The 21,555-nt window shown below is 38.6% G+C and overlaps 1 protein-coding gene across 1 annotated transcript in view; it reads left to right on the top strand.

The window, feature by feature from the left end:
• The first annotated feature begins 12,813 nt into the window (after positions 1–12,813).
• Positions 12,814–21,555, top strand: part of LOC307268615 (liprin-beta-1-like) — a 32,173-nt gene continuing 23,431 nt past the window's right edge. The window contains exons 1-2 of the mRNA XM_080051320.1: positions 12,814–12,939; positions 21,335–21,414. Of these exons, the coding sequence (XP_079907446.1) occupies positions 21,351–21,414 (64 nt within the window). The 5' untranslated portion in view covers positions 12,814–12,939; positions 21,335–21,350. The remainder of the gene's footprint in view (positions 12,940–21,334; positions 21,415–21,555) is intronic.

Here is a 21,555-nt window from a genome sequence, read left to right as displayed (position 1 = left end):
CTGTTTACATAAGCGTGGACACGGTGTAAGTGCATCAACTTTCTTTAGTGATTCTTCTGTAGCCCGCAGGTATAAGTGTCTAGTCTTGCAGTATGTGTTTTTAAATGTGCTGTTATCATTTGAAGCTGGTACTCTTCACCTATCCATCGACTTTTAAATGAGATTGAAATTGCATCATCTAAAACTATAGTGCGTAGCTTTTTAATATAAATGAATGTCGGTTACATTTACGTAAAGTTGATTAAGCCTATCAGCTCCACACATCTCACTCTGTATTTCTCAGTATGGCAGCGTTTACTGCATAGTGCACATTTAATAACAGCAACAGTGATCAGAACACACTGTCTGAACATCTTCAGATTAAGGCCTCTTGACACCTGAGCCTCCACTTAAAAGGGGCCTGGTTAAGTGTCATATAGTAATTAGGGATAATCTGTTCCCATTCTCAACCCTAGACACAGGCGGGCACTAAAGCCACTAATGAAGTCACTGTCGAAAGGGTCGCATTGAGGTGCTGATAGGACTCAGAGAATGACATTATATCTTTTATAGGGCCAAGGGGGATTGGGGTTAGAAAAGTTTGCTGGATGCTGAGATTAATGCCCCTGTCGTATAAGGCTACATCTCTTTTTATACCTCTGTTCGCCGCAAGCTCCCACCTCAATTTGGAAGAGGTTGAAGATAAGCTCAAACGGCCCTGTCTCCAGGGCAAGGCTAATTTATCCACACAGGCTGAAAGGCGTCTAAGATGGTTTCCCCCGACGGCATTCTGTGGGAATGTGTGTGTGTGTGTGTGTGTGTGTGTGTGTGTGTGTGTGTGTGTGTGTGTGTGTGTGTGTGTGTGTTTATATACGGACAACACAATGAAGTCTGTTGTTTGACATAAATAAAACGACCAGAAAGGTTAAAAAAATTATATAGTATCTATTCTATTAATAATATAGTAATAAAGAGCCTCACTTCAGTTATTGCTTTTAAAAAGGTAAAAATAAATAATTAAAAAACAGCAAATGAGCTGAGGTTTTATTGTTTTTAATTTTTTGATTGCCCAGTGAATTTGTTCCTAATTAAATAGCCGCACTGTGGTAAAAAAAATAAAAAATCACCTCTTTACATAATGATAATGACTCGAGTACCCAATTCTCTGCCTGATTAATAATATAGCACATTGTAATTTCACCACTTGAGCTAAAAGGATTAATGTGCCCATTGAACCACTACTTGCCTGAAATTACAACATAAAAGTTTTTGTTACTTGATGTATTTTATTTGTTTATTTATTTTACCTTTTTTTTTACTTTTCTTTCACTGGATTACATTTTCTTTTTAAATAATAATATTTTTAATAAAAATGGAAAACCTTGAAGCACACTCATTTGCTGTCTCACGAAGCAAAGTGAATGTATTTAAAACATGTTTATATCTCTCGTGGCGTTTACCAAAAGGCCTAATCTCATTCAATACTAGTTAAAGTACATTTTATATAATTAATTGCTACCATGAGCTATTGCAGAACACTCTAAAACACTGGCTCATGACACTCGTTATGCTGGGATACTTTGCAGCTAAATACACACTGAGGTACAAAGACGGGAAATTCAGACATTATGACTTCATCTAGAAAGTATTGTTTAGTTCCTCCATGGTCACATTCACAAGCAGGGGGTCAGTGCGACCAGCTGTTGTTTGAGCCTTGTATGTGTTCATATATCTACACACACTTTGCTATTATGTCTCCATTGGGTAATAATCAACTAATTTACCCGCAGATATGAAAAGCTAATATGCGCCTACAAGGAGTCGTTTATTTTAAACTTTCTTCTTTCATTCACGGCTGAGAAATCTGCTATTTCTTCTCAAATACAAAAAAAGTTAAACAGTTAGACCTGTTAAATAATTGGATATATTAAGCCCCTTAACTAGGCCTCCGTGATCTTAAAGGTGCTCCAAGGAACTTTCAGTTTGTGTTAATTCTTGCACCCCCTTTGGACAAAAGCGGTAGTGTTTTTACTACGTCAGCTGTTGTTCCTTGGTGACAAAGGCATTATGAAAAACTATATATAAAAATAGCATTCTCTGCACTGATGGTCTACTTTGACGTTACATGTCATTAATGATCATCAAAGACTGTTTCAGAAATATTTAAAAGTTCCTCGTAGCACCTTTAACCAGGTTATAACAACATTTGAAAAATGTTTTAGGCCAAACCCACTAACTTGTGAATTTTTTTAAAAATAGAATTGTGAATTAAATGGCAAAAAAATCATTATTATCAGTCATTATTTTTAGATGTCAAAATGTAAATGCTGCAAAAGCAAAGTAAAATTCATACAGTAAATGCTGACATACTGTTTGTGTCTTTCTTTTGCCATTTTCACTACAATAGTACGGGTGCATTATTAGGGTTGAGCACACATATTAGAGCATATGTGTAGGTGTTTAGAACCTGTAAATGACTCATGGCTAAATAAATTTAAAAAACATTGCGTTGTTGTTTGCTCAAAATATTCCTAATTAGTCTCACATCCTCATCACACCGAAATAATAAGATACCTGCAGACACGACTCTTTGATCCAGCGACTCGCTTGCTATAGAAAAAAAAACAATCATTAGTCAATAATTTAGAAAAGCATGTAGCTCTGACATCTTATTTATCTCAAATTGAATCATAAAAAGTTGCGGTTCCAATATCTAAATGATTTGAAATCCCAACACAGAAGTCACGCTTTTGTCGGCAGGTCTCCTAATTCTGTTTGAAGATAAAAAGGCATTTCAAAAGGTTTTTCTTTTTTTTTTCATTGCCGAGATAACAAACACTGTAGCCAAAAAGAAAAAACTTGGCCCAAATGCTAAACAACAGATAAGATTGCTCACAATACATCTGAGTCACTCTAATTAAAAATACAAATAATCTATGGATGACTGAACCACAAGATGATGATACATTCTTGGTCAGAGTTGAATGTGTAGCCCAGAAACTGTCAATCATGCAGCGATTACATTATCCTCGAGTCTCTTCTGGTTACTAATGAGCGCACACACACACACACACACACCAATGGATTCACTCTATTCCACCTATACACAGATGGTGATAACGGACCATAAAGAAAAAAGAGAGAAAACACAACTATATCGTTCTTTATCGTGCGTTTTAATGTGTTCTCTGCAAAATGTTGTATAATGTTGGTTTGTGTGAACCAAAGGTAGAGAAAGGACAAACTGTAGCGGTGAAATGAATCATGGCTTTGTGACTGAAGGAAAGGAAATTGAGTGGCTGTGGAGCCTTAACGACATTAAGGCCGGTACATAGTTCCCATGATGGGGATAGGAGGATGGAGGACAGGGATTGGTGGATGGTAAATGTCATCTGCCTGCAAACAAACAAGTCAACTTGATGCTGCGCTCTGGATATGAACACTTAGTGAAAAGCAATAACGGTAAAAAATAGAAAGTTAGATAGTAGAAAAAAAAACTGAGCACGTACTAATGCATCCCCCAACATACACCTGTAGTCACTTGCATTAGGCTACATGATTTAAATTAAGTTGAAGTTTTGCATGTAAGACTTCTATTTAGAATCTTTCTTATGTACAGATTCTATATTTAATTTTTTGCACATTTGCACCTTTTATCAAGATTTGTATTATCAATCATTGGCAGCCAGGGAATTTGTAGTATAAGTGATATGCTTATTTTGATCTCTACGAGAGCCATTGTCACAATTCATTCGAAATAAATGTACTACTCTTCTAGTACTCTCTGTCAATTTCACAAGGTGAAGATTAGTTTACTTATCTGAAGGATTAAAAAGTTCAGACTGTGAAATGAGTTTTCTGATGGCTTCTGTTGCTGTGGAGGAGCTTTTGTCTGAGAAAATAACCCTGAAGATAACCGCTGCATGCTCTGGTCAGAACAACGTCCATCAAAACAGGGAGAGCACATGTTGAACAACTTTCCAAAAGACCTTAGTTCAATGGAAACCATCTGAACAAATTGTCTTTGGATCTAGGTATATCAGGGTTAACATTTCATACAGGGACTTTCTGGGGAGTATAGTTTTGATAGGACTCAAAGTGCATACCACAAGTTGTTGTTGTCTATCCCTTTCTTGTAAATTCTTCTCCATTTGAATTGCCGTTGAGCCAACGTTGAGAGAAATTAATTTACTGCTCCACCTTTTCAGTTGTCCACATCTGAGCTGAACATTTCAACCGGCTGTCCGCGGGGGCAGCAGCTTTATTATTAGCTTCATGACAAATCGGGGGATAATTATGGGATGTTGGACAAAGCTATTTGTGGTTGTGTTCCTTTTTCTGCTAGTACAACTTGCATTCAAGAGGCAGGAGGGACATGCAGAGCTGAATGTCTGTTTTCAGCCGAATAGGAATAGAAATGGAAAGCTCAATGCCTGCAGTCAGTGATGGTGAGGGTCACTAGTGTCTTGTCACAGTATGGTAAATCAGTTGTCACATAAGATTAGCAATGTAAATATGACTTGGATATCTGTGTAAATCAGACAACATGTAAGGGCGCGCTGGATGAATTCTCCATGTGCAAATATAAACAAAAAGATACAATAGCCATCGTAGTGCTTTTCTTAATCTTTTGAATGTTGTATCCAATGTATTTATACCATAATGTTTAAATCTATTTATGTATAATTTTATCTTTTTTTTTTTTTTTTTTTTTTTTTTTTTTTTTACAATTGTATTATTCTACTTACCTACCCAGGGACTACAGCTGGGAAATAGCAATTTGCTAAAAATCCTGGTACAATACATCTCTCCTTGCCTTAAACAAGTATTTATTTTTATACATTGTCCCTGTTCAAATGAAGTTCAATGAAAAACTCAAAAGACATTAAAAAAAAATCTCTGCATTTTTAGATTATCGAGAGTTTGGAGAAGGATAATGGATAACTGCGAGACACAATTCTTTGCAGATGGGTAAAACAAGTGAGCAGCAGCGATGAGGCTTTTGCAGCTAGGTCATGAACTTGGCACTTCACAAAGCTGGAAAACATCATTCCATGGATTTTTAACCTCTCTTTGAGGAGGGGAATGAGGACCCTTGGGGACCCTACCATCTGAGCTCTCCTCTCATTAACCATCACCCTTTAAGCTCTGTTACATAAGAAATAAAATTATAACAAAGGAATCTGATCTCACTGCCCCTTATCAACAGGGATCTGAAAGATAAAATAAAACCGTCGCAGCGTCTCTTCCCTAATGAAGGGATCAGTCATCCTTTCAATATTGATCTCGGCAAATCCTGCCGGCTCGACTAGATAGGGGAGAGTTTGAATCTAATCTCACTTCAACTGCCCTACACCTTTCGAATGGTCACTTAACATTTCTGATTCTCTTCAGGCTAAAAAAAACTATTTTCACTTGAGCACAGAATCTGTATTTTCCTTTTATTATTTCATCATTAAATCAATCTTGTCATTATCCATCCAATCAGGCTGACGTTAACAACTACGAGAACCAATCAGGGGCTGCATTCCACTAATGGACAGAAAGTGGGGAGGGCCCCTGTCTGACTGGAAGCTAGATTGACGACTTCATGAACCATGAATCAGGGGCTGTCCCATGTAGTTTGGAGAAATGCCAGTCTGATCGGCCGGAGAGAAATCAATGTGAAGCTCGGGCGAGATCAGGCTGGTCTCCCCAGGATAGTGTTGGTAACTCTCAGTGAAAAAAGAGAATAAACGCACTGTATTTACCAAAACTCTTCCTTTTACATTGTAATTTTGAGCATTTTGCCATGAGGTTAGCATTTAGCACAGCATCTCTTAGCCAAGACCTCAACCCTTGCTTGTTCATTTCTGCCACACCTCCAACCAACACCTCTACACTACATGTACTAACATGGGTTGCATAAGAAGTAAAATTGCTGATTGGGCATTTAAATTCATCTTATGTAACTTGAATTACCGGAGTTAATAGCTTGGTAGGAGGTAAAGTGTCTCTAAACTGCTTGTAGTCTGCAACGAGGTTTGACATGGTAAATTGTTATTTCTTTCCAAAATGTTTCTCCAGGGAGATGGAGACAGCTTGTGCAGTAGAAATAATATGTAAGGTGTCACATAAAAGGATAGGCGAGAGAGCTGCGTTAAGATCTGCCAGCAAAGTTGAATAAGAGGCAATTACAAAAAGGGGTAAAAACTGGATTTACAGCACATGTCCTCCTGCATTCAGACTTTGGCATCCATTGAACTTTTGTCTTTATAAGACTTTTCTCTACTCCTGCCGACAATAGCAGCAAGGCGAAGGGTCACATACAGATTTGCCCCTTTCTGGCTGTCCTTAGAAAAAACCCTTACCTTGTTGTTCTCTGGATATTGTGCGTTTGTGTGTGAGTGCTTGACATTTACCCAACAGTAGGCTATAATAAACTATTGATTGTTTTCGGTATGTTTTTCATTGCATGTTGTAAATGTTTTTTATTAAAGCCTCCAGAAACCTGGTCTAAAATAGTAAAAAAATCAATATATGATATCAAAGTTTGGTTGGATTGAAAATAAATGTTCATTAATTTTATAAAACTTAATTAAAAAAAAAAGCTTTTTTACTGTCAAGACCGTTTGTGAGACTGTTGGGGCGTAGGCATGTCCATGGCAACAGTCATTGTTTACCTAGAACGTTCGGGCAGAGAATTGTTGAGATTGGTGCAAAATATACTGTGTCATAAGAACCAGAGCATAGCCTGAACCAGAGCCAAGCCGAAATTTCTGAAAAGTTTATCGAACTCAAATGACAATCTTTGATTTCATTAAATAGATATGCTCAACTATTTCCAGATGCTTAGGCTACTACAGTATATCATGCAACCAACTCCCCAAATAATATATTTAGAAGTATTTAGTGGATTTGGGTTTACAGGGTGCTTTAAGTTTGTCCAAAAGAAAAACAACCACACAGCTAAACTACTCTCGATGAGGGCTAAATACAGCTTTTTTAACACTAGAACCGCCAGCGTTCTATTTATACACATAACCGCCACGCGTGTCAAATTGACCCGTGCATTTCTAGTGTGATATAAAGTCATAAATTAGTTTGTTTAATCATCATCTGTGTTTTGGACCTCTTGTTTTATAATCAAAGTAGCCTATCTTTAAGAACACTGATCACGTTTCGTAGCGACTCAGTAATGAAACTGAAAGTAGGCCTAGATATAATGTCGCCAATAGGGCCTATATGAATGAAAACAGACGGCCAAAACAGCGTCCAAATGACCTAAAATCCTAAATACAATAAACAGTAACATGGAAAACTTATTTTTTGGTAGGCACTAATTGATTACTCTTACATTTTTTCACACATTTATGTTTTGAGGCGGAGGATCCCTCCGACGCTCTCTATCCGGCGGTGTGTGGAACACAGCACTCAGTTCTGATCTCTCGCTATCAGACTCCATCACTCATTTCACTTAGTAACTCTAATGTTGTTAGGTATTTATCTTCATCTCTAATTTATTGTAAGTGTTTATGAATGACTGCCCGTATAGTTGTCAGATCGCGGACCCCAAACAATGCCTTTGCCTAGCAACTTTCTCGAAAATATTTAATTTTCCTGTGCGGGTCAAATTGCGGTTCTAGGTAGCTATAAATGCCTGTTTTTTTAATCCAGATTCATTGTGACTTTATTTAACCATAGGGAGAGCATCACGACACAATTTTAGGAAAAGTCAAAGAGTGGGGGGCTTCAATATTTTATAAAAGTATAGGCTAGTTATGGGCAATTGAAAAACCTAGGTTCTAGTGTTAAGGAGTGACAGGTGAGTGCGCTGTTGGATGCTTGTGTAACCCGATTGTTCCCATCTCCAGTAATGTGCACCATCAGGAGATCTTGACCTCGGCCCGGAGCCCCACGCTTGCAGCTTCCAACCAGAACAACTTGACATCCATTCAGTCCTATGTTGGTCGGAGTCGAGTCGCCTCTGGCTCGCTCACCCCTCAAAATTAAATGAAATGGTTTGCGGGGTTTTAGCTACTTCCAAGCAATAGAGGTAGTAGGTTGCCATGGCCACTGAAATCACCGTGCAGTATAGGCTATGATAAAAAACTAAGCCTTTGGGATATTCTATTTTCTCAAGAAAAAGCAACCTAAAACACTCAATGACAGCTGGCCAAAGAGGAGAAAACTTAAGTTTTGCATAATTTTGCAATTATGAGTGCTATGCTTGAAAATCATAAAAGACTGAAGAAAGTTGTAAACAAATGACTAATTGCACAGGGACGCAGCTTCCCCCTCAGACGGAAGCAATATGTCTAATGAGAGTTATTTGTGAGACCATTTAGCATATTGTTATGCCAACAGAGTACTCTGTTTGCCCCAAGAGAGGCCTCAAGGTGGCTATAGGGGGAAATACACTTTGTGTTTGCATGACATTTACAAGGAATATATTATGTCCTAAAGGAAAGTGTGAATCTCCAAGTTTGGTCATTTCGAAATTCTTTAGGAAAACCGAAGGATTAGGTGACCTTTTTCCTTTGGAGCTGTGTTATTGGTGTACATTGAGAGCTACTGGGAACACTGAAAATTCCAGTGTCAATGTACCTGACAAATAAAGTGTATTGTGATTCAAGTGGTGTAGGCCTATCCTTATCCCACTGAAGCCATTTTGAGTAAACACAGCCTCTCTGGTAAAGGTAGCAATGAATGTCACTTAGGGAGTTTTTTTCTTTTTACAGTTGTGTCATTCTCACTGTTTTCTTGGGGATTTTCCTCTCGACTTTTTTTTAAATAATTTTTGCATGGGATGTTGGAAACCTGTCTCTTAATTTTGCCCGCAAAGATCTTATTGGCTCAGTTGTTTCTCAAGCGGCAAATGAGCATGACAACACTAGACCCAAATGTGGCCGGCGATTCAAAATATCTGAGAAGTCTTCAACTGTCTATCACAACCACATAGATGTGATATGTACAAATAAATTTCCTTTGAGGTCTACATAATCGGGGGAGGGGGGAAAAATCCTAAAAAAGCGGATTTTTGGATTCAGCCAGTTGCATACACTCAACATTAAATCCATAATTTCCATCAAATTTCCAAAATAAAATTCTAATAATAATAATAATTTAATAATAATTGATAGGTTTTATATAGCGCTTTATTGCCTAGGCACTCAAAGACGCTTTACAGGGTTCCTGGTTCAATTCGTTCACACACAGTCATACCGGTGGTGGTAAACTACTATAGTAGCCACAGCTGCCCAGGGGCAGACTGACGGAAGCGTGGCTGCCATTCAGCGCCAACGGCCCCTCCGACCACCACCTCAAACATACAGCAATCATACACATTCACACAAGGCAAAGTGGGTGAAGTGTCTTGCCCAAGGACACAACAACCATGACACAGGTGGCCGGGCGGGGATCGAACCGCCAACCCTTGGATCGTTGGCCGACCCGCTTAACCACCTGAGCCACGGTCGCATTAGTTTAAGTCACAGTAGAACACAGGGACACTAGATAAGGTCCACACAGTAAGGTGTAAAGATATCAGATTTGGGAAAATGAAGGCACTCATACACTAAAGTTGACTCGCATTGGTGGGTAGTGTGAGTTAAGATATAATCAGGTGAATTGAAGAAAACAATTTTCCTAAGCCTTCAACCAGGCCTACTTGACTAATCCTATGAATCATCTTTCATCCACACAATGTGACATGCTCTTTTGTTCAAACTCTGTCTCTACGCACTATTTTGATCTATAAATGAAGCCAAGGACCTAATATTACTTCAATAAAGGAGTGCAAACACTTGAAAAGTTTTGCAGAGGATGTCAGAAAACAGAGAGAAGAGTCGGCACCACACTTTAAAGATTTTTTTTTAGAACAACTTTTGGTTATGGAAGCATGTGTTTAGTCTTGTTACATCAGGCTGCACCATATTTTTACTGGAACTATTATTATTGCTATTAAATAGGGTAAATTATATATTTGATTATTCAGAACTGAAGGTGTATACTTTATTTCATCTGTAGTTCTGTACTTAATTTTGTTTTATGTTCATTTAACTTTTGATTGCTTTCTTGTTTTGTTTTTGAGACTTATCTGATGCACTGCTTATATTGAGTTTTGGATCATGCCTTGTTTTTGATTCTACTTTCTTATATATCCCTCAACCCCAAAAAAATTAAAAACCAATATAGACTTGGTCACATTAAAAACACATACGCTGCTATACCATTATCTATCTATCTCTCAGCGAGTCAGTGCTGTCATTAAATCAAACACCATCATTTTCGATGTCTGTTTCTCCAGACTGCAGCCTTGGCCATTAATTTCCTGCAGTTATTCCGCTCCAGTAGCCACCTGTTACATCATGTCTTCAGTACATGCACTTGTTATCCTTCATAAGGGCAACCTGCTGTGTTCCCTATGTGTGTGTGTGTGTGTGTGTGTATATAGGTGTGTGTGTGTGTGTGTGTATATAAGTGTGTGTGTGTTTGTGTGTGTGAGTGTGAGCGCTCCACAGGTCCCTTTCCGAGAATGTGTGTGTGTGTTTGTGTGTGTGTGTGTGTGTGTGTGTGTGTGTCCTCCATAGATCCCGAGAACACGCCTCTTACTCCACCTGCTGGTTGAACTGTCTATGTAAGTTTCGCCCATATCAACTTCAAGGTGTTGCAGACAGGAGGCGAGACAATATTTACCCGGAGTCATATGGTGTGTAATTTTTCATAAACAACAGGTGTTTACTTTGAACTGGACTGGAAATGAATATGACCTTCTCTGCTAAGCATAGGGCCTCTTAATCTTTCACTCAGTGTAATGTAATGTGGTTTGCTGTCAATGTACTGCCGCCCACACACACACACACACACACACACACACACACACACACACACACACACACACACACACACACACACACACAAACACACACACACACACACACACACACACACACACACACACACACACACACACACACACACACACAAGCCCTGGCCACTTCATTGTAGCTCAGCTAAGTCTTTAGTGAATGGCCCCTTACTTATCGCACCACTTGTTTTGTTATTTTCATGTTTACGCTACGAACAATGCATCAGCCAATATGAGTTTACTTATTATACATATTTTATTTTACAGTCAATCTGGTCAGTGTCAAAGAATGAAGCCTATAAAGTGTCTTATTTTCAGTGTATTTACTGTAATTTATATTCTGTTTTGTTTGTCTGTGTTGCAATGAGGACATCAATAAGACAAGATAAGACTAAGTTGACACAGAGGAGAGACATTAAGAGTTATAGCAGCACAGGCAAGAGACAAAACGAACACAGAAAACAGATGAGAGAGTACAGAACAATCTAAAAATAGGACATGCCATGCTTCAGTGTTTATATGGATGGGATCACAATAAATCTTGATTTAAACTTGAAGATTGACGCTGAAAAGCGGGTCCCAGTGGAGGGCTTTATTACAGATTCTTCAGGCTTATACCAGTGACAGAAGATGTGTTTAGATCCCTTCAATCAAGTGAAAGTATCAATATGCAGACTGTGACTGATGGGTTGACGTGTTTTTATTAAAGGCAGCATTCAATGTTGAGGCTGAGTGAAGTGGAGCTTAGTATTGCAAAATGATGTGTTTTGAATGAAAATCTGGATCTGTAAAAAAATGTTTTTGACTGCAGCCTTGAAATAAATGTATTAAAGTAAAACAGGGAATATAACCTTATGAAAAAAGTGGTGTTATAGTAGTGGAGGGGAAGGTGGTGGCATTACAAAAAAAATGCCTACTCAAGTAAAGAACAAGAAGCCTACCACCAATTTGTACTTTTACTTAGTTACATTCCAACACTGAGAAAATGTATGGTCTAGATTAGAATCATAAACTACTAATGTAGATAATGGAAGAGAAGAAGCAGAAGAGCACTTGAATTAAAAATTAAAAGACATCTCGGATGATGAGATGTCTTCCACGTCTCCTTTGTTTTGGTAATTTCTTAGTACTGTCAGACTTGCTCTGAAGCTTTTTTATTTTTATATTGCTGCATTCGAATAGCATATTTAGCACATGGTGTCAGAAAAACTTGAAAATGCACAGAAAAAAAAACTATTTGTTGCTAGAAATCTGCTTTAGGTACGATTAACGAATATACAGGCGTTCATGTCCCCTCGTAATTTTCAAGGTGTATTTGATTTTCGGTCTTTGAAATACTATAGCATCCCTTTGATTCTTAAAAAAATAATACCTTTCTTCTTTTTTTACACTGTAACGTACTGCACCTCAGCTTTACCTGTTGATTTCTCGCGTTCTAATCTCGACAAAAAAACATACAGTGTAGTTGAACAATCCCACTTTCCAATAGTTTAGCGTTTTTCCTATCCCGGGGGACTGTATTTAAACGCATGCGCAGTGTAAAGCCAATGGAATAAACAAATATTGTTTCCTGTACGGACTTTCAAAATAATGCGTATTTTAATCCAAAATTGTAAAACCATGATTAACTCAATTGATGATGAGGCTACATAAATAATGAACAAAAACATTGGTCACTTAAACAACAATGAATTTATGGATTTTACTTAGTACGACGTCTGATGACCGCTAGTCTTCACTGTTTTTTCACCCTTAAATGTGTTTTTAAAACTTGATGTATTCTATTCCAGGCTAGTGGATAATGCAACTTTAACTTATTCCTGTTTATTATGGCTTTGTAGATACATATCACCACAGCTGTTGGGTGGGTCTGTGATTAATTCTAACAATGAACGGATGTTGCGCTTTTATTGTGAAGGCGTAACTTTTTCCTGCTATGCGTAGAGTTTGACGCCGCTTCAAACAAACGGATCTTTGGTTTGGGATAAAACTTCACTGGAGGAAATCAATGGGAAGGTGAACGCCAACCATGAAGCTGCAGTGAAAAGCCTTTGGACAAACTGTCTCTGGAGACTGCTGGATACATTTTCTACGTTTATCTGTCGAAAACTGTAAGTTATCGAAGTTTAAATGAACTTTTCGAAACAAGAGTAAGTTTTGACAGTTTGTTTAACCAAGTTTTGCAGGACTGCCTCTTTTAATTAGCACAACAAGCTGCATTTTCTTTCTATCATTCTCTTTTTAATTGGACGAAACGTCGCTAAATATAGCCTAATGTCTGTGTTAGCTAATGTAGGCGACTAACAGTAGGCTACGTGAGTTATGCTCCTTTATTTTCATTAGGATATGTTATTGATTTGTAGGCCTATTTGTGGTGATTTAAATTTGAGTGTTGCTATTGTTGTCCAATGTATAATTTTATTAACTTTATTATATTTTAATTTTAGTGCTATGATATCAGGAAAAATATATTTGTATATATATATATTTTTTTGCTGATTTTATTCCTAATTAAGGCTATTTTTTTAATCAATGTTTTCAATAGAGAAGGAACAGTGAAAAAAAAAAGTGCTAATAGAGTCAGTGACCCAGTACTTCAACAGCTTTGGTACATTTCAAGACATTATGGTTTATTTCAGAGTCGAATTTGGCTATCTTTGTATGCAGAATTTAATACATTACATGCTAATTAAAGATGGATTCAGGGATTCTGGAGAACGTTTGTTGTCAAAATCAGTGATTTTTTTTATTTTGACAACACGCATTCTCCAGAATCACTGACTCCACCATTATACAAGCAAAATCATGAATCACTGCTGTAAACCACCACCAGTCAAGACTGACTTTGGCAACCACAAACAAAGGCAATATAACAGCCAACTTTGTAAAGCAGCAGGTTAAAAGTTGCTTCTGCTCCAGTAGTGTCAACATTCCTTCATTATTAGTCCCAGACTTGTGCATCCTTTGTTTTGGGTAAACATCTACACCCCCCTACTCTCCAGGGGATGGGGGGGGGGGGCTCAGCATGACCTGCCGGCACGACTTCCACTGTGCTTACGTGGGTCTGAGGATGTCTTGCCTTCCAGGGAAAGAACTGAAAGCATAACAAAGGATTTAACTTCCTCCTCCGACAATAACCATATTTGTATCCTGTCCGCCACACTCTCTCAGGGCTAACGGTTGGCTGCACGGAAAATCCATGCTCCTGCACACTTGCTTGCAAGGCCAGATATCACGTCACGGTTGGAGAACAACCATAATAAAACACATTTTCTCATGCCTCAATAAGACCCAATTAGATATGAATTGTATTGTTTCCTCAGGCAACTCAATTGTTTGTTGCTAAGTTAGTTAAAGAGAATACCTATTCCACCTAGTCAACTAATTGGCCCTGGTTTATGTTAGCAGCAAACTTGGCCTGCGGCAAGATTGACTTGGCACAGACCCCACACATTTTAAGATTTTTATCTCTGAAGTCTTGAGTCCACGTGTCAACGATTGAGGAGCCACCTTTTTTTCTTCTTCTTGACACTTGCATTCCTTGCATTCTTGGTACTGTACTCTTCTTGTGGTGTTTTATTTTGAAAGAAGGGAGGTGTCAAGTCACATGATATATTGGGATGTTTACTTGCTTCTGAAATTAAATTAAAAATCTTACTTTGAAACACAAGATTGTAATCAAAAGCCCACCGGTTTTATGTGTGAGCTGTGGACGTGGCTTTTAGGGATTGTTATTGCTGTTAGTGCTGGGAATGCTTGGGACATGGCATTTTCTGACGAAGAGGAAGATATTTCTCCAAAATGTGCCAGGAAACGCTTCCTGACAGGACTGAGTGAAGGTCTTCCTGAGTGTGGGCATGACAATGTCACAGGCCTGTGTATGGTTTCATTAATTGTTAAGTGTTAAGTTATTTTACTGTCAATTAACACAAGCAGATTCCCACACACTCACACAGGGTTATTGAAATTTCTCTCTCTGCTTATCTCCTCCCACATCTCTTAACACACCACACACATGAAATTCTCCAGAGGGGGTCATCATCTCGCAGGGTCAGCCATAGTACAGCGCCCCTCGAGCAGTTTGGGGTTAAGTGTCTTGCTCAAAGACACTGGTAGACTAGACAATAGATGTGGGCACCCTAGATGTAATATCTAACCAGCCACCATCCAGCTGCTAGGCTTACAACTAGCACCCTCCTGTCCTGTCGGTGCCGGGGGTCGCACCAGCGTTGTAGGACTCATTTGACAGTTGCAGTCATTTTACTTTACTTCTGAGTAAAATGATGACCTTTAAGAAGACTTTGTTGAGGGCTGCTGCTTGCTTCTGTGCTAGTACCCTGATAACAAAAGCAATGAAAGTCAGTATTCTTGGCTTGCTCTGGGCTATTACTCAGTTCCTCCTACCACTTTCCACAGTCCCCTTTTATTATTTTTCCCCTCCAATGTAGTCGGGGCCACATGGAAAAAAAACTGCAACAGCTTGGGATCAGTGTGTGGAGTGGCGCTGCTATCATGTGAGTCCACTGAGAGACAAAGAGTTGTTTGTGCAGTTTGAAGCAGTAGTTTAAAGTCTGGAGTGTCGTTTCTTGTCAAAGTGTGACCTCACAGCAGCCCGGACTAAAAGTCCATTGGACCACCTCTCAGGGGCGACGTGTAAACAAAGGCAAGGGTGTATGACTGGTGGTTGGATTTCAAGTGCTATCAATTCCCACTACTCCACTTTTCCTTTTTTTAAGAACTACTGTAATGCTGCACTTCAATCGGTTTTATCTGAATTATTAGTCTATGACCAAGAACTGTGTAAACACATTTGCAGTGCGAGTCATTTTTCAAGCAAATTGGTCGATTAATCTTTACTTCTAGCTTCTCCAAATATGGAAATGTCTTGCTTTTCGTTGTCCTATTTGATGTGAAGCTAAATATTTTAGGTTTTTGGACTGTTACACGGAAAACAAACAAGATATTTGAAGACATGTGCTTGGTTCCTTTGGAGATTTCTTTCACTTATGTCTTTTTCTAAAATTCACTTGGCAATGAAAATAAATGGTTAGCTGCAAATCTAATGAAGATATAGTACATATCAGCAAATGAATCAATAATGAAAAAAACATTATTTTGCAGACTTAATGGTTTGAAAGTGGTACTGATGGCATACAAGATAGTAATCAACTTTACAATGAGAAGTTGGAAAACAAATCCTATATTTCTAAATAGAAAGGGATCTAGTATTGAGCTTTTTTGGACACATTTTTTGTTAACTTTTAAAGGTTATTTAATTTAAAACTATTGGATACAGAGTTGGGGAAAATAAATACCAGTGGAAAAGGTAGTAGGGGAGAACGGGGTAAGTAAGCACACTTTTTACTCTAGTGAGAATTGCTCATCACCAAAACATCTGTCAATAGCCATTCCTACATTAAATTGAAGCTTAAGGTGTTGGCTAGAAATGTGTGTCTCTCTTTTTTTCCAACTTATTGTAATGAAGAAGTAATTTACCATCAAAGACACTCTGACACATTGTGACAACCAACCCCATCAAGGGGTCGGTTGTCACACACTATGGGGTTGTTTATCACAATGTTATCTTAATGGGAAAAATCTTAAAAAGAAGGCAAGGAGGCAGAACCAAATTTGAATGTTTAATTGCATTGTCAAGTTGACAAATAGGCCTACATAACGTTCTGTAGCCTTGGCAGCTGGTCTAGTTTGGGATGCACTGGGTTGTTTTGATTTTGTTGCCCTTTTTTCTTTTGCTTGCTAGCTGCCTTTTCCTGCTCTATTCTTTCCTTCTCTGGGGTGTCAGTGAGGATACAGCTTGACAATTTCTTTCGTTATTGGGTTCCTTTTCTGTCTGCAGCCTTGAGATAACATGTGACAACCAACCCCCCAAAAAATTTGACGACCAACCCCAACTTGAATTTCTTGCTAGCATCAAGGCCAACAACCATCTGACAACTAATTAGCTTGCTAACCACAATCTAAACTATAGTTTACCCTTCACACTTTGTATGGGTAACAAGTGTTTTGTTATAAACCCATTGTGTAAAAGCCTAGAAGAAAAATACTGAGAAGCAAAATATTTTGAATTTGACATGAAAAACACAAAACATCCTCTCACCTGAAATGCAGCTGTCTTCCTCTGAGGAAGTCTATGTATGTGACCTCTGATCCCAATTCTGGACCTTTTTTATATCAACATTTCAGAGCTAGCGCGCTCTTGTGGCGAGATATAACGAATGTGACATCCAACCCATGTGACAAATTACCCCGTTCTCCCCTATTATAGACTTCTTATGATTGATAGGTTCTTTGATGTAAAGCCTCAAAGAGTTTCACGAAAATAATTTGATTAATCGTTTTTGATTATTTTTATTTTTATCCAAAATTCTTCCAACATACAATGACCAGTATTAAAATCCTGTCTGCTGCTACTTCTACTCGTCAGACTGTACCACAACAACTAACGCTGCTTCTGTTACTACTCAGTTCAATTCTGAAATACACATCTGTACCACAGCTGGAAGTAGGATATTGGAGCACCAGTGTTTGAGTGCACCAGCAGAGGAGTGTGTTTGTGTGTAGAGTAGACCCCAACCACTCAGCAGCGTAGGGTCAAGTAATCCCAGCCTATTTTCTTTTCAAATGCATTGTCCCTCCCCCCCCCCCTCTCATATCTCTTTCTCTCCATCTGGTTAACGTTAAAACCACCTTTCAGCATTAGAAAAGTCTAGTTTGCTTTTCTATAAAATAGACTTGGAAATATTATTGCTGCCTGTCTGATACATTTAGAGCCGATCAGAGCAAGAGGCCTCACATATATTGCTTTTGAGACCATGCAATGATTGCAGTATAACTTTGGACAAAGGAGTCAATTTGAAGAAGCTCTCGCGCAATTTGTATTTCTGGCTTGTGTTATCTCAACAAATTCTACTCGACTGCTGACTGAGTCTGCACAGTGGGCTAAGGTTAACTAATGGAACGCTTTATTGTAGTAGTCAGAAGTCAAGGCTTTTTCTGCAATGTTAAATCCCAATAGCATATTTCAGTCGGGAGTTGAAAAACAACCTTGAAATGTGTATAACCGTTGTGAAGCTTTGCAGTTTTTAACAAACTTTACTCAAACGGGAGTAAAAAGTGCATAACATTGGGGCCACTTTTTGTGATGGAAAATAGGGCTGCTCCTTAAAAGTCGATGATTCAAATCATCATCAGTCGGGATTAATCAACATTAATTAATATATAAATACCACTAGCTTTATATCTTAGTTTTCCACTGAATAAAGTGCTCATGGTTTTGTCTGAAGGGTAGAGGGAGGAAAGGGGGGGTCACAGAGGTCGACAGACGGAGATGTCAGTACCAGGCGTTTAGTGTCTGGTTTTCAGGAGGGCTAACCTGCTAAGGAATGTGTGCTCACTCCTACACCAACATGTTATCAATCATCATTACAGGGCACAGATACTTGTTCACATGGCTGGAGAGATGGACCCTTTATCCGTGGGTTATTCTCTCAAGGTTTTGGTCAGAGAATTCATTATGGAGGACCTGCTCATCTCTGATGCGAAAAGACAGTGGAAAATACAGTATCTCAGCCTGGCATTTTTTAAAGGGTCTGGTTCTTATGAGTGTGAGATTAGTTTACGTGTTGAGTTTCAATGTCGTTCTCTGCTGCATGACAAGTACAAGAGCACTTGTGATTCCAAGCGTGATTATTTATCAGAGAAACATTCCAAATTACACGAGGACTGATAAGATGTTCTGTTTTCTGTTGGATGGCATTTCTCGTGAAATTCAATTACCACATTCGTGTCATGTGTTTCATCATGACCAGAAAACTTTAGAGATATTTGAGAAGGCATAAGATAGCAGCACATAGTACTGTATCTTTCTTTTCATGTCTTTTAGTTTTCCTACATTCACACAGAGAGTGAAAGTATTTGGATTCTCAACAAAAAAAGCACCTGGACAAGGGTTAAAAATCTACAATTTGTCCCATGGGGTTGAAACAAGCAGCTGACCAAATAAAGCTCCTAGCCTGGTGAGAGTGAGTGATGGTTTTCCATTAAACTCTGTAAAGCCGCAGAGGAAAGTACATTAGCGGTAAGATGTGTGTCTGTGGCGCTATTCCACCCTGACTAGCCCATGAGAACTATAAAATTCAATTAGAAAACGGATTATTTGATTTTGGAATCCAAGTTGTTTTCCTTGCATTTGAAGTGTATTGACCTAAATTCCATTTATTTTTGCTTTAAATGACATGGTTTCATGTGTGCATTTACATCACTGCCATTCTTTTCATAATCAATTCGAAACGTGGAGTCAGCAATTCTGGAGAATACTTGTTGTCAAAATCACTTATTGTCAAAATCAGTGAGTATCTCCACGATGCGCTACCTGTCCATACTCTACGTGCACTGAAATAAATGTTTTTGTGTTAATTTACAGCCTAGGCTCTGTAAGCGGGTATGTTGCTAGCTATGGTGGGTCAACTTGTTAACATACCCTTTGTTTACATACCTTCTTACAGAGTCTAGGCTGTGTATTAACACACAGTATGGACAGGTAGCAGATTTCGAGGAGATATTCACAGATCTTTACAAGAAGTGCCTTTGACAAAATTAATGACTCCACCTATTTAATACAATGTTTATGGAGTAGCGCAAATAAAAAGCAGTGTGTATAATTATTTGGAAGAAAATGACTCCACTTTTTCAGTGGAGCATGTTGTTTTAAATTGGCCAACGGAACACTTAAGGCCCCTTGTGTTAAACAGCAACAGACCCCAGCCCCCAACTCATTGCTTTAATTATGCTCATAACGCCCACGTTTCACCCTGCAGTGCTGGGTGTGTGACTCCATACAAGGAGGAAATGAAGTAAACCCTTACAGCCCCTAGCCCCCCTACCATGAGACTTCTGAACAAGTAGAGCCACTGTTAAGCATGTTAGTTCTGGTCGTATACGCCGCTCTCTCCACATACAGTATGCTATCTCATTCTCAACTGCTTTCCAATCGCATTTTGCTTGAAGTGATAAATGGTCAATGCAAGTCAGAGCAGAGGTATGTGATAAGTGTTTGCAATGCTGTCACGGGGATACTGTCAAACTTTGTTATGGAAGTTTGGGATGCTGAGCATACCAACTCTACGAGGGCCGGAGACCCTTGGGAGAATAGTAGCATTATTCCAGATAGGGGGGCTGCAGTGCCTGCCCAGGAGCAACCCATGACTGACCGCCCCCAAATACAGGAAATAAGGCTGGTTTGGTAATAAGTCTCTGAGATCACTTTGTGTTTTTTGTTTCTCAGGGCAGCCAGTGTTTGGTGGCACGGACCGCAGGGTTAATTTGATGCAGCTGTCATTTGAAAAGGGAAAGAATGAGAGCGTCCCTAACCGAATTAGTGATAACACTGTTATGATTTTTTTCAAAATGGAAATTCGAAGACATGCATGAAGCCTTTGTTTTTTATGAAACGGATACTTGTACATGAGCAAAGCAATGCTATATGATCAGTCGAAAAAATAAAAAGTTTTTTTGGCTTCTTTTTCAGTACATTTTATATCAAATTTGTTCTCCTTTTTTGTCATTGTATTGACGAAACAATGGATTATCTGTTGAAAAATTAATACACAGATGATGAACCCTGGGACATCTTTATTATAGAGATAACTTACAGATGTTTTGTGTTGAAAGAACCTAAAGTCCCAAGTTGGTAAGAATTCTTAATGAGAGGTTTTTATCTGGCTTCATGCTGTGCATTTTAATTGGAACCCTGTAAAGCGTCTTTGAGTGCCTTGAAAAGCGCTATAGAAATCCAATCCATCATTTATTAATTACTCTTACACATTGCATGACCAATTTGCTCTTTTCTTCTTGCCACACTTTGAATGTGTGAAAATGACCTGATTTTCTTAAGGGTTCCTGTCAGCTGAACATCCAGCTTATTGCTAATGCGTCGACTGCTATTTTTTAAATATGAACATCTCAGAACTTCTGGATTTCTTCTTGTGCAATACTGAAGAGGTTACTGTATTTGACTTTCATGAGCTGTTGTGGTCTTTTGGTTTTGTTTAATTTAATTGAGATTGTCAGTCCCAGTAAACAAACTCACCACACGGTCATTTTAGTGGGTTTTGTGGAGCTTTTGATCCTATTACACAATCTTCTTTAGCAGATGGATTTTGTCATGTGGTAGTTTATCACAATTCAATTTAAATGCTCTTTTTTTTAAATTGACAATACTTCAACCTATCGGTGGATTGAGACCTTTTTCGAGGTTCTTTTTTCCTCATCTGTTTAAAGTTGCTTTACTTCCATAAACATTTATTTGAGGTTTGTTTATGAACTTGTAGAAAAATAAAATAAATCACTTCTACTGATATACCTGCCTATTTTTCTCATCTTGCTGGCTACTGTAAGCTTTAGGGAACTTCCCCTGTCTGTGCAATGTCTGAATTTATGATTTAAATGTCCTTAACTTTGTCTGGGTCCTTTTCTTTCGTCTTCCAGATTCATTGAGCAGAAGATGATGTCCGACGCCAGCGACATGTTGGCAGCAGCCTTAGAGCAAATGGATGGGATCATAGCAGGTAACACATTTGTACACTTGGTCTTCCAGCCTTGGCAAAAGCACTTTCTTTCAAAACCCCCCCACCCCCCCCCCCTTTTTTTTTTTTTTTTTTCTAAGTGGGCATGGCATGCTATGGGCTCCTCTATCCACATCTGGAAAC

This window comes from Ammodytes marinus (assembly GCF_949987685.1).
Source record: "Ammodytes marinus genome assembly, chromosome: 22".
In the NCBI taxonomy this organism is placed as follows: domain Eukaryota; kingdom Metazoa; phylum Chordata; class Actinopteri; order Uranoscopiformes; family Ammodytidae; genus Ammodytes; species Ammodytes marinus.
Note: the sequence above shows the minus strand (reverse complement) of the source record. Positions and strands in the feature narration are given on the sequence as shown.